Source organism: Schistocerca americana, chromosome 7 (genome assembly GCF_021461395.2).
Source record: "Schistocerca americana isolate TAMUIC-IGC-003095 chromosome 7, iqSchAmer2.1, whole genome shotgun sequence".
In the NCBI taxonomy this organism is placed as follows: Eukaryota; Metazoa; Arthropoda; class Insecta; order Orthoptera; family Acrididae; genus Schistocerca; species Schistocerca americana.
Window position 1 is genome coordinate 558,607,071 of NC_060125.1, and position 17,355 is coordinate 558,624,425.

At 39.8% G+C, this 17,355-nt stretch overlaps 1 protein-coding gene across 1 annotated transcript in view; it reads right to left on the reverse strand.

The window, feature by feature from the left end:
• Window positions 1-17,355, reverse strand: part of LOC124622067 (E3 ubiquitin-protein ligase SH3RF2) — a 223,705-nt gene that overhangs the window by 105,699 nt on the left and 100,651 nt on the right. The window contains exon 10 of the mRNA XM_047147639.1: window positions 5,891-6,081. Within this exon, the coding sequence (XP_047003595.1) occupies window positions 5,891-6,081 (191 nt within the window). The remainder of the gene's footprint in view (window positions 1-5,890; window positions 6,082-17,355) is intronic.

The following is a 17,355-nucleotide window of genomic DNA, read 5'->3' on the forward strand; positions in this document are numbered from 1 at the left end:
CTTGTTGCTTTCAGAATAAAATAATATATCTTAAAGTATATGGCTGTCGGTGAATTTTATTGACATTGGAAATGACAAAATTTTTAGTTAGTGTGATGAATGGCAATGTGCTTCAAGTATATAAAAATGTAAAGTAATGCGAATGAGTAGAAAAAACATCCTGTAATGTTCAACACAGCATTATATGTGTGCTGCTTGACGCAGTCACATTGACATTTTAGGGGCAGATATAGACTCGGACCACTATTTATTTGTTATGAATTGAGGAAATTGAAAATGTTAGGAAATTAAAGAGATTGATTATATAATGGTAAGACAGAGCTTTTAGACCCAACTGTAAAACACTTCCAGAGGAAGATATTGACTCTTCCCACAATTTATTAGCTTCAAAATGCAGATTACAAATAAAGAAATTGCAAAAAGGTAGGAAATTAAAAAGATGGGACTAGATAAGTTGAAAGAATGCAGAGGTTACTGGGAGTTTGAGAGAGAGAGCATGTGGCAGTGCTTGACTAGAACAAGGAAAAGGATTACAGTAAATGATGAATAAGTAGCATTAAGAGATGAAATGCTGAAGGGAGAAGAGGATGAAATAGAAAAAAAGACAAGGGCTAGTAGATATCTGTGGATAACACAGGAGACATTGAATTTACTTGATGAAAGGAGAAAATATAAAAATGCAGCAAATGAAACAGGAGAAAGTGAATACAAAGGTCAAAAAATTTGAGTGACAGGCAATGCAAAATGGCTAAGGAGGAATAGCTAGAGGAGAAATTTAAGGATTTAGAAGCATATTTCAATATGGGAAAACTAGACATAGCCTACAGGAAAATTAAACAGGCCTTTGGAGACATGAGAAGCACCTTATGAATATCAAGAGCTCAGACAGAAAAACAGTACTAAGTGAACAAGGGAGAGCTGAAAGGTGGAAGCAGTGCATAGAGTGTCTATTAACGGGAGATGAAATTGACGGCAATATTACACAAATAGAAGACATTATAGATGGGAGATACGATACTGAAAGAAGAATTAGACAGAGAACTGAAAGACCTACATGGAAACAAGGCCCTGGGAGTAGACGACATTCCATCAGAACTACTGATGGCCTCTTCTACCTGGTGTGCAAGATGTATGACACAGTTGGAACACCTTCAGACTCAAGATGAATGTGATAATTCCAATTCCAAAGAAAGCAGTTGCTGATGTGTGTGAAAATTACTGAACTATCAGTTTAATAAGTCATGGTTGCAAAACACTTGCACATACTCTGTAAAGAAAAAGGGAAAAACTGGTAGAAGCCAACCTCGGGGAAGATCAGTTTTGAGTCCAGGGAAATGTAGGAACAAGTGAGGCAATAGTGACCTTACAAATTATCGTAGAAGATAGGTTAAGGAAATTCAAGCCAATGTTTATAACATTTGTAGATTTAGGGAAGTTTTGACAATGTTGACTGCAGTACTCTCATTGAAATTTTGAAGGTATCAGGGCTAAAATACAGAGAATAAAAGGCTCCTTACATCTTGTACAGAGACCAGATGGCAGTTAAGAGTCTAGGGGCACGTAAGAGAAGCAGTGATTGAGAAGGTAGGGAGACAGGGCTGTAGTTTATCCCTGATGATGTTCAGTCTGTACAATGAGCAAGCAGTAAAGGAAACTGAAGAAACATTAGGTGTAGGAATTAAAGTTCAAGGAGAAGAAATAAAAAAAAAAAAATCAGGTTTGCCTTTCACATTGTAATTCTTCCAGAGACAGCTAAGGACTTGCAAGAGCAGATGAAGGGAATGGATAATGTCTTGAAAGGAGGATATAAGATGAACACCAACAGAACAAATCAAGGATAATGGAACGCAGGCAAATTAAATCAGGCAGTGCTTGTGGGAATTAGGTTAAGGAATAAGACAATGCAATAGATGACTTTTGTCATTTGGACAGCAAAATAACTAATGATGGCTGAAGCAGAGACGATATAAAATGTGTGTGTGTGTGTGTGTGTGTGTGTGTGTGTGTGTGTGTGTGTGTAGGGGGAGGGGGTAATAACTGCAGAGAGATACCAAGCGAAGAATATAGTAAGCAAATTCAGAAGGGATACAAAAAGGAATGAACACATCTGCTTCGTAGTGGGAAGGCAAATACTTGTATTCGTTTTAGTGTCAGAATTTTGGGAAAGTGTAGCTCATCTATAAAGGAAAGTGTACAGAATGCTTTTGTGACCCATTCTCAAGTACTGGCCCCTTGTATTGTGAAGCAATTCATTATAAGTTGTGCCTTTATGGATTTTTATTAAATCAATGTGTAGTCTGAAAATTTTGGAGAAAGGACAATTGCAACAAAACAATACATTTTGTGATACACAACTGCTTGTCAATTATATGTTTCATTGTACATACCAAAATGCATTTCTTAAAGAACTCTTAAATTACAGGGTGATTCAAAAAGAATACCACAACTTTAGGAATTTAAAACTCTGCAACGACAAAAGGCAGAGCTAAGCACTATCTGTCGGTGAATTAAGGGAGCTATAAAGTTTCATTTAGTTGTACATTTGTCCGCTTGAGGCGCTGTTGACTAGGCGTCAGCATCAGTTGATGCTAAGATGGCGACCGCTCAACAGAAAGCTTTTTGTGTTATTGAGTACGGCAGAAGTGAATCGACGACAGTTGTTCAGCGTGCATTTCGAACGAAGTATGGTGTTAAACCTCCTGATAGGTGGTGTATTAAACGTTGCTATAAACAGTTTACAGAGAATGGGTGTTTGTGCAAAGGGAAAAGTTCTGGACGGCCGAGAATGAGTGATGAAAATGTAGCACGCATCCAGTAAGCATTTCTTCGCAGCCCAGGAAAATCGACTCGCAGAGCTAGCAGAGAGCTGCAAATTCCACAATCAACTGTATGGAGAGTCCTACGAAAAAGGTTAGTTATGAAAACTTATCGTCTGAAATTGGTTCAAGCACTGTCTGCAGCTGATAAGATTAAAAGAATCGATTTCTGTGATTTTATCCTTGCTCAAATGGAAACAGATGAATCTTTCGTTTCAAAGATTATGTTTAGTGATGAAGCAACTTTCCACACTAACGGGAAAGCCAACCGTCACAATGTCTGTATATGGGGCACTGAGAATCCGCGGGAAACAACTCAGTATGAACGTGACTGGCCCAAGGTGAACGTTTTCTGTGCCATTTCAGCCAATAAAGTTTTTGGTCCCTTTTTCTTCGAAGGTGCTACTGTAACTGGACTACAGTATCTGGAGATGTTAGAGAATTGGCTGTTCCCTCAGCTCGAACAAGAAGCACAACAATTCATATTTCAGCAGGATGGAGCGCCACCACATTGGCACTTATCTGTCCGTAACTACCTGAATGTCAACTACCCGAGGCGATGGATCGGCCGCCAGGCAGCCCGTGACAGAGCACTTCATCACTGGCCTCCAAGAAGCCCTGATCTTACCCCCTGCGATTTTTTCTTATGGGGGTATGTTCAGGATATGGTGTTTCGGCCACCTCTCCCAGCCACCACTGATGATTTGAAACGAGAAATAACAGCAGCTATCCAAACTGTTACGCCTGATATGCTACAGAGAGTGTGGAACGAGTTGGAGTATCGGGTTGATATTGGTCGTGTGTCTGGAGGGGGCCATATTGAACATCTCTGAACTTTTTAAATACTATTTGTAATGATGTATAACAGAAGGTTATATTATGTTTCTTTCATTAAATACACATTTTTAAAGTTGTGGTATTCTTTTTGAATCACCCTGTATAATTTGCCAATGTTAACAAATTTTTACATCAATTAGTTAATTCATTATAATGAAATGGAGAGGGAAGGGAGAGGAGAAAATAGGAGGAGGAGGAGGAGGAGGAGGAGGAGGAGGCGGAGGAGGAGGAGCAGGAGGAGAGGAGGCTATTAGTGTTTAACGTCCCGTCGACAACGAGGTCATTAGACACGGAGCGCAAGCTCGGGTGAGGGAAGGATGGGGAAGGAAATCGGCCGTGCCCTTTCAAAGGAACCATCCTGGCATTTGCCTGAAGCGATTTAGAGAAATCACGGAAAACCTAAATCAGGATGGCCGGAGACGGGATTGAACCATCGTCCTCCCAAATACGAGTCCAGTGTGCTAACCACTGCGCCACCTCGCTCAGTAAAATATGAGGAGGAGTAATGTAACAGTGTCACTAGTATTGAGAGGGATTGTTACAATGACTTAACCTACATACGCATTAAGCATTGTCTGTAGCAACCGGCTCAGTCAACTGTGTTGGCAGAACCAACCTCTTAGAACATACATCTTCGTAATACTATCAACAATTATCTTGTGAACAAATGTCCACATGACAGTCACAAAGGTCTGAACAATCATCGGCACTTCCAGCAGAATACAGTAAAAACCCCTAGCTAAATCAAAGAGGGTTACGGAAATATCCAGTTTATAAATTTAATGTCATCTGCATAGTGTGAGGGGGAGAAAATAACTAAGTTTGCAAAATACGACAGGACATGGTTTTGGATGATCATCCATAACTTTTTGATTGCAAACAGCTGCTTACTTAGTGATTTGTGGGAAAGATATCTTACAACAAAAAACAAGAAAAAATTTTTGTTTTTAATTATTGGTGTGTTACTGATTTTATATAATCTGTATAGTTTGACGTCCTGTCTGTGAAAAAAATCTCTGCAGGAGCAGATGCAGGAGTCTCGACATCAGTTATACAACTCACACCAAAATACATCTAACTGTACCTACATTGTTCCAGGTGAAGGTGATAAAGTCAGGCTCAAGAATAGAAAAAAAAAAAAAAAAAAAAAAAAAAACTAATTTTAACATAATGATGAATTTGATTTTCAGCTGTATTTTTGTGCAAATCAAAATCGCTAACTGTAGTTTGTACAGTAGAATTCACTACAGCAGGCCATTAAGAACAGTTGTCAATGTACTAATCATCAATGAATGCTTTTAAATTATTTACTATTGTATTAGGAGTCTCAAAGAAGAGAAGAAACAAAAGAAGAAGATGGAGGAATGATAAAGTCTTTCAATTAATATTTCACACAAAATTAGAATTTTAAGCATTGACTGATCATCATCATCATCAGCAGCAGCAGCAGCAGCTTTTGGCACAGTTATCTTCCCAGATTATCTAACACAAGCAGAAACTAGTGTCCCAAGTTCAACCAAATTTATTCCACACCAAGCTGCCTCTATACAAATGTACTGCTTCCAAGAATGTTTGTTATTGTTTAAAGGTAAAATAAAGTCAACAGTTGCCTTTCTGCTTGGTTTTAAAGTTCTGGAGGAGGGAAAAACGTTTCCTTCAAGTGATGTCACAGGCATAATTGTAACAATTGTTTTTACTGCCACATTTATTTTGATTATGTGTATTATTCATGTACTTCAGGACATCACCCACAGAAATTTATCGAAAGATCATTTCACACTCACAAAATTTTCTAACAAAGCTGTTCAATTTTTTTAAAAGACAACAAGTTTTTCAATTATTTTTGCACACTATTCCACGAGCAAAAATGAAGCTAAAAATATTTTCACCTGCATTAGTTTTTGAAACTATTCATGAAACTATAATTTCTGAGAAAAATGTATTTTTCACTTGACCACTGTTAATGAAACTTGTCTGGCTATGTGTTATACCATACTCTATTATTTCATCATTCAAATTTTTTCTATTTGCATGTTGTAAATTTACATCACCTAAGAAATACCAACAGAGAAAAACTTTCAATATCAATTAAATGTAAATAAAAATGATGAAACTAATAAGAGATGGTGTTTCTTCTTACTTATAGCATATGTTCGTGACACCCAAGCAGAATCTACATTCAGTGACTCCACAAACCCAAATAAATTAAAGCAGAGAGATCAATCACTAATACTCACTCAATAAGTCTAGTGCAGGTCCATGTGACTGCTGCTTAGGACTATAGGGCAGGGTGGCAGGTCCTTGCCTGGAACGAGTGTAACTTCGAGGTTCCAAGGGTGGAGTTCCATTTGCTCGTGGGGAGCTACTGCCCGTGCCAGAAGCAACACGGACCGCACAGCGCAGCTGGTTGTGCAGACTAGGTAGTGCTCTGAAGATAAGACACAAATATAAAACATGGCATCTTCCTAGAAAACAATGTAAGCTAACTTCATACTCTACCATAATGTCACATGCTAGCTAGACCTGAGGGTAAGTCAATAAGTGTCTACACTTTTGTTAATTATCTAAAACAGCTTAGTGCTCTAGCCAGCCAATAGATGGCACTATTCTCTTTACTTGTAGCAGGTCACATCAGTTCACTTTGTGCTCTTGTGGAGTAAACATAGTTATGCCACTTTTCATTTGCACAGATGAAGAACAGAGTTCTGTAAATCATTTTTTGTTGTCTGAAGGCGTGCCAAGAGCTGAAGTTCACAAAACTTTTAGCACATTGTTTTCCCATGGAGAAATGTTCACCAGAGGACTGAACAATTCAATTGTAGCCAGAGAAGCAAGAAGACCAAGGAAAGAGCAGGAACGGATGTCCAGTCATATTACTGTTGTCAACATTTAACAAGTTGTTAACCTGATTCTGCATAAGTGATAAGTGACTTTTGATAAAGTGAAAAACTAAATACACATTAGTCATGGTTCTGCGTGGCGTCATTCATAACAGGCTCAGCTTTCATACAGTCTGTGTGGGAGGAGTCCCAAAACAATTCAATGAAGAGTTGTGTGAGAATCTATCAGCAGCTACTGCACTGTCATGCCAATTAAATAAAATGTTTTTGAAAGAAATCATCAATAGAGACGAAAGATGGGTTAATCAATTTCCATGAGAGAGCAAACACCGCAGCATGGAATGGAAACTCCCAAACTGCCAACCAAAAGAAATTCAAGAGTCAACCCTATGTAGAAAAAAGTGTTGTTCACAGCTTTTTTGGGGGACACACAAGGACAAATTCTGGAACATTGGTTGGAAAAAGGGTCAACAGAAAATGGTCAATACTACAATGATATGCTTCACAGCAAGTTACAGCCTGCAATTCAAAACACAACACTCACTTCTATTGCCAAACAATGTATTTTTTATTTATTTTTTTCATGACAATGTGCATCCACATATCCCTGCCTTCATTGTTCTGACCCTTCAGAATATGAATTTTGAGGTGTTTGAGCATTTCACATACAGTCCTTATCTCGCCCCGTCAAATTTCCGTTTGTTTTGTTCCTTAAAACTGTTTAAGCAACCATTAACAGACCTCTGATGAAGAGGGCATTGAAGCAGTGGAAGTAGATAAGCTGTCTTGCTGTTCAGCTGAAAAACTTTTTCTGAGAGCATTGGAAAGCTTGTGCAACGGTAGAACAAGTGCATTAAAAACCAGAGTGGTTATCCTGAAAAATTATGTCATTGTAAATTTTGTTACAACAGCTGTTACACCCTGTGATTGTTTTTAAGAAAAATAGATAGTTGCAGCATATTATGGAAGCTCTGCTAACCAAAATATCAAACCAACGAAGAGGAAAGAGCTGATGATGATGTAAAGTGTACAGCTTTTCTTCCATGCATCAGAAATATTTCTTCAGAACTATTAACAAATACCAAGTGAATAGTGATCTTCTGCCTGAATCTATAAGAATCTTATGTGCATTCAGTAAAAGTTATATAGGACAAACTACATACACTGTACAGGAATGAAACACAGAACACAGATGACACACTTCTCTTCTACAACCAAATATATGATGGTCGAGCATTTCATTTCAACTGGCAATTCCATGGATTATGAACAAGTTCAGATACTATTCAAAGTCTTCTCCTTTCAGGATTGTGTGGTTAAAGCAGCAGTGAAGAAAATACTGGCAGAAAACTCCACCAACCACGACGTGGACCACGTATTAGCCAATTCGTGAAATACTTCAATTTTGCATCTTTGCTCTCAAATGAATTTCTGTTCAGAGTTTTCACTGCCTGATTCATTCAATCCCACCCACCATGGAGGAGAGCCTTCAGGGGTGTGGAACAAGTCAAGTTATACATTAAGAGACAGAAACAAATGTTGTGGGCCACTTCTGCATAATATATTAACACAAATTATGACTAGTGCTACTCTACAGTAATGATAATTATATGTACTTCTAGATTAAAAATATAAAATAGGTTAAAAGTAACAAAGTCAAACAGTGGAAGCTCCAGGGAGGAATGTCAATAGTGTAGGAAAAGACAGACTGCTATTTACCTTAAAGAAGACACCTCAAGTTGCAGATAGGCACAATTACATGAAGTGCCAAAGAAACTGGTAAAGGCATTAGTATTCAAATACAGAGATATATAAACAGGCAGAACACAGTACTGCAGGCAGCAATGTCTATAAAAGACAACAACTGTCTGGCACAGTTGTCAGATCGGTTACTGCTGCTATAATGACAAGTTATCAAGATTTAAGTGCAATATAGGCTTTCAGAGCTGATGGCCCACTGGTGTACCCTTGAAGACTGCACAATACAAAGTTTTGCACCTCATCTGGGCCCGTCAACACCAACATTGGACTGTTGCTGACTGGAAACATGTTTCCTGGTTGGACGAGTCTCATTTCAAATTGTATCGAGCGAATGGACATGTACGGGTATCGAGACAACCTAATGAATCCATGGACCCTGTATGTAGCAGGGAACTGTCCAAGCTGGTGAAGGCTCTGTAATGGTGCGAGGTACGTGCAGTTGGAGTGATATGAGACCCTTGATATGTCTACATATTACTCAGGTAGGTGACATGTACGTAAGCAGCCTGTCTGATCACCTGCACCCATTCATGTCCATTGTGCATTCCAACGGACTTCAGCAACTCCAACAGGACAATGTGACACCCGAAGGGCCTAGAACTGGTACAGAAGAGATCTCCACCCCCTCACACACTTACAGATTTACAAACAGCCCTGCAGGATTCATGGTGTCATTTCCCTCCAGTAGTACTTCAGATATTAGTTGATTCCATGCCACATCATGCTGCGGCACTTCTGCGTGCTCCTGGATGCTCTGCGCAATATTAGGCAGGTGAATCAGTTTCTTTGGCTCTTCAGTGTAAAAGACACTGTTCCTCCTCCTCCTCCTCCTCCCCCTCCCCCTCGTACACAAATCAAACTTCTGCTTTCATTTAATACTGTCCACAAAGCATTTGCATAGCTTTATACAGACCACTATAGTTTCCTATATACTGGCAAAGTAAGGATCCCTCTAATACAAGTACAGTATAACTAATTGGATGGATAAAAAGTCTACTCACCAAGAAGCAGTAGGAGGCTGCACATATGAAAGGTATTACAGTTTCAAACAATGGAAAATCCAGGATGGAATGTAGCAATATTACAGGAAGGAAAGTTGCCACTCACCATATAGCAGAGATGCTGAGTCGCAGATAGGCACAACAAAAAGATTTTCACACTCAAAGCTTTTGGCCGGTGGCCTTTGTCAACAATAGCCCCCCCCCCCCCCCCCCCCCCCCGCAGACACACACACAGCTGCAGTCTCAGACAACTGAAACCACACTGTGAGCAGCAGCACTAGTGCATAATGGGAGTGGCGGCTGGGGAAGGGGGGGGGGGGGGAGGAGGAGGCTGGGGCAGTGAGGGGAGGGGATAGTATTGTGGGGATGGAGGGGAGGACAGTGAAGTGTTGCAAGTTGGGCGGCAAGCATGGGAGAGATTGGGGGGGGGGGGGGGGAAGTAGCAGAAAAGGAAAGAAATAGAGAGAAATAAAAAGATATAAATGAATAATAAATAAAATAAACAAACAAAAAATTAAATAAGAAATAAATAAATAAATAAGAACTGAGTGTGGTGGTGGAATGACGGCTGTGTAGTGCCAGAATGGGAGCAGAGAAGGGGTTGGATGGGTGGACAGCGACTAACGAAGGTTGAGGTGAGAAGGTTGCGGGAAAGTAGGATATGTTGCAGGGAAAGTTCCCACCTGCGCAATTAAGAAAAGCTGGAGGTGATGGGAAGGACCCATATGGCACAGGTTGTGAAGCAGTCACTGAAATTAAGGATATAATATTTGGCAGTGTGTTCAGCAACAGGGTGATCCACTTGCTTCTAGGCCACAGTTTGTCGGTGGCCGTTCATGCGGACAGATAGCTTGTTGGTTGTCATATCTGCATAGAATGCAGCACAATGGTTGCAGCTCAGCTTGTAGAAAACATGACTTGTTTCACAGGTAGCCATGCCTTTGATAGGATAGGTGATGTTAGGGACCAGACTGGAGTAGGTGGTAGTGGGAGGATATATGGGACAGGTCTTGCACCTAGGTCTATCACAGGGGTATGAGCCATAAGGTAAGGGATTGGGAGCAGGGGTTGTGTAAGGATGGACGAGTATATTCAGTAGGTTCAGTGGACAGCGGAATACCACTGTGGGAGGGGTGGGAAGGACAGTGGACAGGACATTTCTCATTTCAGGGCACAAGAGGTAATCGAAATCCTGGCAGAGAATTTAATTCAGTTGCTCCAGCCATGTGGACATGGCGCAGGATGGAAAGAATAAGTTGGATGGACAGAGTAAAAAATGAAGAGGTACTGAGAAGAGTGGGAGAGAAAAGACAGTTACTAGATGTAATAAAGAGAAGAAAAAGAAATTGGATTGAGCATATATTAAGAAAGAATGCCGGACTGATAAAAACAGTTTTAGAAGGTTATGTAGAAGGGAAAAGGAAGCGAGGAAGGAAGAGATTCCAGATACTGGATGACATGATGGACGGTACAACATACAGCAGCCTTAAGAAGGAAGCAATGGATCGCAGAAAATGGAGAGGCAAAGGACCTGCTAATATAGCAGATAACTGATGATGATGCTCCAGTCCTGGGTGGTACTGAGTTACGAGGGGAATGCTCCTCTGTGGCCGGACGGTGGGGCATTGGGAGACTGGAAAGATAAGGCATGGGAGATTTGTTTTTGTACAAGGATGGGAGGATAATTACAGTCAATTAAGGCTTCAGTGAGACCCTCGGTATATTTCGAGAGAAACTGCTCGTCACTGCAGATGCGACGACCACGTGTGGCTAGGATGTGAGGAAGGGACTTCTTGGTATGGAATGGGTGGGAGCTGTCTAAGTGGGTGTATTGCTGGTGGTTATGAGGTTTGATATGGCGCAACTGAATTACAATCTCTGCCAGGGTTTTGATTACTTCTTGTTGTGCCCAATATCCTTCCAACCCCTCCCAGAGTGGTATTCCACCGTCCATCGAACCTACACAACATACTCGTCCATCCTTACACAACACCTGCTCCCAATCCCTTATCTCATGGCCCATACCCCTGTAATAGACCTAGATTCAAGACCTGTCCCATACATCCTCCCACCACCACTTACTCCAATCTGGTCACTAACATCATCTATCCCATCAAAGGCTGGGCTACCTGTGAAACCAGTCTAGTCCTCTACAAGCTAAGCTGCAACCAATGTACTGTATTCTATGTAGACATGACAACCAACAAGCTGTCTGTCCACATGAATGACTACCGACATGGGTCTTATCACAAGCAACTGACGTGTCATGGCGAGAACTAACATGGGCTGTAACAAGCTGAATATTGAGTGCACGGACAAGTGTCAGTTGACAGATAAATGCATAGTAGACCTGGGAATAGGTGGGGTGGCATGGAGAAATGTAAGACGGACAGTAAATAATAAAACCTCTATAAGTTTGTTGAGACATGCCGTTACATTGAAAGACAAATAATGGAAAATCCAGGTTGGAATAATGACAAAATTATGAATCTTCATTCCTTTCAAATGTTTTTATTACTTTTTAATATAACACTATGAATGTAACGGTGCATCCCAGTGCTCTTATTCAGGTTTTATTATTTACTGCTACGCCGCCACCTATTTCTGGGCCTTATTTGCGCTTGCCAGTCAAATAACGCTTGTCCATGGCCTCAGTATTCAGCTGGTATCAGCCCACACTTCTTCGTATGATGATACATCCTCTATGGCAGGGATTTTTATTCTTCTATTTATTTTGTTTTCCTTGTCATTCTTTTTTATTTCTGGCCCATTTGATTTTCATTCTGAGTTCATGCACTTCGCTACAGTTTATACAGTTTTAATATGTTTGTAGTACTGCCCATGTCATGGCCCTGCTTGGTACTGTAGTTATTTTCCTCCAGGTAAGCATTATACAATAGACTTTTATATGTTTTATCTATTTCTTGGTCTGGTTGATATACTTTTATTGTATTATTCTCCAGGTTTCTTTCTAAAACTTCATGCATTTATCATGGCTGTCTCCTCCAGTCCACTAATAATACTTTGATTACCATTTCTTTTAAGAATGTTTTAATACAAGTTGACTGAGAGTGACAGAGGACAATTATCTCTATGTTTCACTGTAAATGAACTGAATTTGAGTAACCAGCTTATTGTGTACTTGATTCTCTTGAGCGTCCGTCCATCCTCCCCCTTACTGAGATGTACCTGATGATGCAACTAGTTGTTGTTGTTGTTGTTGTTGTTGTTATTGTCTAAAATACAAAGATTGGTTTGATGTAGCTTTCCATGCTACTCTATCCTGTGTAAGCGCCTTCATCTCTGAATAACAACAACCACCTCTGTCCTCCTGAATCTGCTTACTGTATCCATCTCTTGGTCACTCACACACACACAACTTCCCTCTAGTACTAAAACAATGGTCCCTTGATGGCTCAGAAACTGTCCCATCAACCAGCCTCTTCTATTAGTCAAATTGTCCCACAAATTTCGAATCTCTTCAATTCTACGCAGTATCTCCTCATTAGTTATATGATCTACCACCCAATCCTCAGCTTTCTTCTGTGTCACCACATGGAAAGATTCTATTCACTTCTTGTCTAAACTGTTTATTGTTCATGTTCCAGACAAATATCTTCAGAAAAGACTTCCAAAAACTTAAGTCTATACTTTATGTTAATAAGATTTTGTCTCCTTCAGGAATGCTCTTCTTCTCATTGAGAGTCTACATTTTATATCATCTCTGCTTCAGCCATCATTAGTTATTATGCTGTGCAAATGACAAAAGTCATCTATTGCATTGTCTTATTTCTTAACCTAATTCCCACAAGCACTGCCTGATTTACTTTGGCTGCATTCCATTATCTTTGTTTTGCTTCTGTTGGTGTTCATCTTACATCCTCCTTTCAAGACATATCCATTCCCTTCATCTGTTCTTGAAAGTCCTTAGCTGTCTCTGAAAGAATTACAATGTGAAAGGCAAACCTGAAATTTTTTATTGCTTCTCCCTGAACTTTAATTCCTCCTCCTAATGTTTCTTCCGTTTCCTTTACTGTTTTCTCAACATACAGATTGAACAACGTCGAGGATAAACTACAGCCCTGTATTCCTACCTTCTCAATCACTTCTTCTCTTACATGCCCCTCGACTCTTAACTGCCATCTGGATTCTGTACAAGATGTAAGGAGTATTTCATTCTCTGTATTTTACCCCTGATACCTTCAAAATTTCCTTGACCTATCTTCTACGATAATTTGTAAGGTCACTATTGCCTCACTTGTTCCTGCATTTCCCTGGACTCAAAACTGATCTTCCCCGAGGTTGGCTTCTACCAGTTTTTACCTTCTTCTTTACAGAATTTGTGCAAGTATTTTTCAACCATAACTTATTAAACTGATATTTCAGTAATTTTCACACACATCAGCAACTGCTTTTTTTGGAGTAGGAATTACCACATTCATCTTGAGTCTGAAGGTATTTCAACTGTGTCGTACACCAGGTAGAAGAGGCAGGTCATGGTTGGCTCTCCGAAGGCCATCAGCAGTTCTGATGGAATGTCATCTACTCCCGGGGTCTTGTTTCCATGTCGGTCTTTCAGTGTCCTGTCAAATTATTCTCTCAACATCTCCGCTATATGGTGAGTAGCAACTTTCCTTCTCAATATTGTTACATTCCAACTGGATTTTCCATTGTTAAATTTTTCTCTCAGTATCATACCTTCCATCACATTTTCATCTACAACCTCTTGCATTTATATAACATTGGCATGAATTTCATCTCCCGTGAATAGACCTTCTATGTACTGCTTCCACCCTTCAGCTTGATATTCATACAGCTGCTCCTCTTATATCCAAAGGCCTCTTTAATTTTCCTGTAGGCAGTATCTAGTTTTCCCATAAAGAAATATGCTTCTACATCCTTACATTTCTCCTCTAGCTATACCTCCTTAGCCATTTTGCATTGCCTGTCACTAATTTTTTGACCTTTGTATATGCTTTCTCCTGTTTCATTTGCTGCATTTTTATATTTTCTCCTTTCACCAATTAAATTCAGTATCTCCTGTGTTATCCACAGATTTCTGCTAGGCCTTGTCTTTTTTCCCATTTCATCCACTTCTGCCTTCAGTATTTCATCTCTTACCATTTCATCTCTTAATGCTACCTATTAATCTTCTACAGTAATCCTTTCCCCTGTTCTAGTCAACCATTGCCGCATACTCTCTCTGAAACTCCCAGTAACCTCTGCATTCTTTCAACTTATCCAGTCCCACCTCCTTAATTCCCCACCTTTTTGCAATTTCTTCATTTGTAATCTACATTTCATAACTAATAAGTTGTGGACAGAGTCCACATCTGCCTCTGGAAGTGTTTTACAACTGGTTCTGAAAGCTCTGTCTTACTGTTATATAATCAATCTGAAACTTTCCAGTGCCTCTTAGTCACTTTCAAATGTGCAACCTTCTTTCATGATTCTTAAACCAACTGTTAGCAATAAGTTAATTGAACTCAATGCAGAATCCTACCAGGTGATTTGCTTTTACACTCCTGTCACCATCCATATTCACCTCCTATTTTTTTCGTCCCTTCCTTTTCCTACTGTCAAATTGCAGTCCCCCATCACTATTAATTTTCGTCTTCCTTAATTACCTGAATAATTTCTTTTATCTCATCATACATTTCTTCAATCCCTGCATCCTCTGCTGCATTCTGGAGGACAATGGTTCAAACTCACATTTGGCAATCCAGATTTAGGTTTTCAGTGATTTCCTTTAAGCGCTCCAGACAAATGCCAGGATGGTTCCTCTGAAAGGTCACAGCCAATTTTATTATCCATCCTAGACACAATCTGAACTTGTGCTCCATCTCTAATGACCTCAATGTCAACAGGACGTTAAACCCAAATTTCCTTCCTTCCTTCCTTCCTTCCTTCATCCTCTGCGGAGCTAGTTGGCATATAAACTTGTACTACTGTGATAGGTGCGGGCTTTGAGTCTATCTTGGCTAGGGTAATGCATTCACTATGCTGTTCATAGTAGCTTACCCCCATTCATATTTTCTTATTCATTATTAAACCCACTTCTGTGTTACCCCTATTTGACTTTGTATTTATAACCCTGTATTCACCTGACCAGAAGTCCTGTTCCTCTTGCCACCAAATTCATTAACTCTTATTATGTCTTACTTCAACCTATCCATTACCCTTTCCAAATTTTCTAACCTACTTGCCAAATTAAGGGATCTGCGGAACACTGTTTTGTTTCTCCTGATGAAAACATCCTCCTGAGTAGCCCCCACCTGGAGATGCGAATGGGAGACTATTTTACCTCCAGAAGATCTTACCTAATATGATGGCATCATTTAACCATACAGTAGAGCTGCATGCACTCAGGGAAAATTATAGGTGTAGGTTCCCCTTGCTTTCAGCCATTTGCAGTACTGGCACAAGGTGTTTTGGTTGATGTTACAAGGCCAGATCAGTCAATCATCCAGATTGTTAATCCCGCAACGACTGAAAAGGTTGTTAACCCTCTTCAGGAACAACATGTTTGTCTGTCCCCTCAACAGACATGCCTCTGTTGTGCTTGCACCTATGGTATCACTATCTGTATCGCTGAGGCATGCAAGCCACCCGCCCAATGGCATGGTTCATGGGGGAAATCAGTTATACTAATAAAAGGATTACTCAACAGCTGCTGCAGTTTTGTTTAATAAGAATGCATTCTTACAGCTGTGGTTGCCCACTACATACATTACACAAATGTACAATATATGCTCACATGTTGCTATTTCGGTGTGGGCAAGAAGGATGAATCCGGGAGAACATCATGTGTTTATTTCCACTACCAATCTTAGCTTCCTCTACTGTGTGCCATACAAAAAGCAGTATGGAACATTATTGCATCCATATTGTTTCAGTATTAACTTTGCCCTGATACTGTGATCTCATGAAGAGGACATCCACTGCCTAGTATTTGTAAGTAATAATGTAGTTTTATTTATGGTTCATATATGCACTGAACACAGTGTCATCCACTGGCTGAGGCTCACTATACAGGTGTGGTGACAAAGTTGTGTGGTGAGATTATTTCAATCAACACAGTTTACTCCCGTCAGCCACCATGCCATGAGTTAATTGTTTGTACCGTGTTGTTTATAGCCTTGTGTAAATGTTGAAGTGTTGTGTTATTAGCTGTTTCTATCAACTACGAGTTTGGTGTTTCCTGTCACAGAGTTAAGATGGAAAATATTATGAAGACAAACAGAAAAACCTTTCTGATGGAAAAGAAAGTAAACGTTCTTAAAGATTCAAAGTTCACTGCAGAACATGCACTGCATTAGCACAGAGATTAGAGATACTCTTAAGTCTATGCTCAACATAATTGTCAAAAACAAAGACCTCATTTAGGAAAGTGCAACAGAAGTGCTAATAATAGTGTGTCATATTTAAAAATGATTTGCTGGAAGGAATTATGAAGGACTGGTTTCAGACAGCAAGTGCTTCCAACATCACCATGAACAGTGTGATGTGCAAAAGGTTGCTGAAGGTGGCCAGTTCACTCAGAATCAAGGACTTCTCCGCATCTAACTGGTGGATTGAAAGGTTCAAGAAGTAGTAAAATGCGGTGTATGAAATTTTAGTGAATAACAGAGTGACAGGTTACAAGAACTTATAAAAGCACTATAAACACAGATTAAGTCAATCACTTTTCAGTGTCATTCCAAACAAAACACTTGCCTTTACAGACAGAAAAAGCCAAGGAGGGGGGGAAAAAAAGGAAAGTTTGCCTTACACTAATACTACACGCAAATGCTGATGAGACTCAAAAAACCGAACTGCTTGCCATTGGGAAAAAAATTATGTATAAGTTGTTTTAAAAAAAGTTAAAACCTTGTTCACAAACTACAGTGGCATTAACAAAGCACGGATGAGAGCAGAAGTATTTGAGAAGCAATTACATTGCCTTGATACAAGAATGGGAACCTATAACATGCAGAATGGGTAGCTTTGAGGGATGTAATAGTGAAGGCAGCAGAGGATCAAAGAGGTAAAAAGACGAGGGCTAGTAGAAACCCTTGAGTAACAGAAGAAATATGGAATTTAATTGATGAAAGGAGAAAA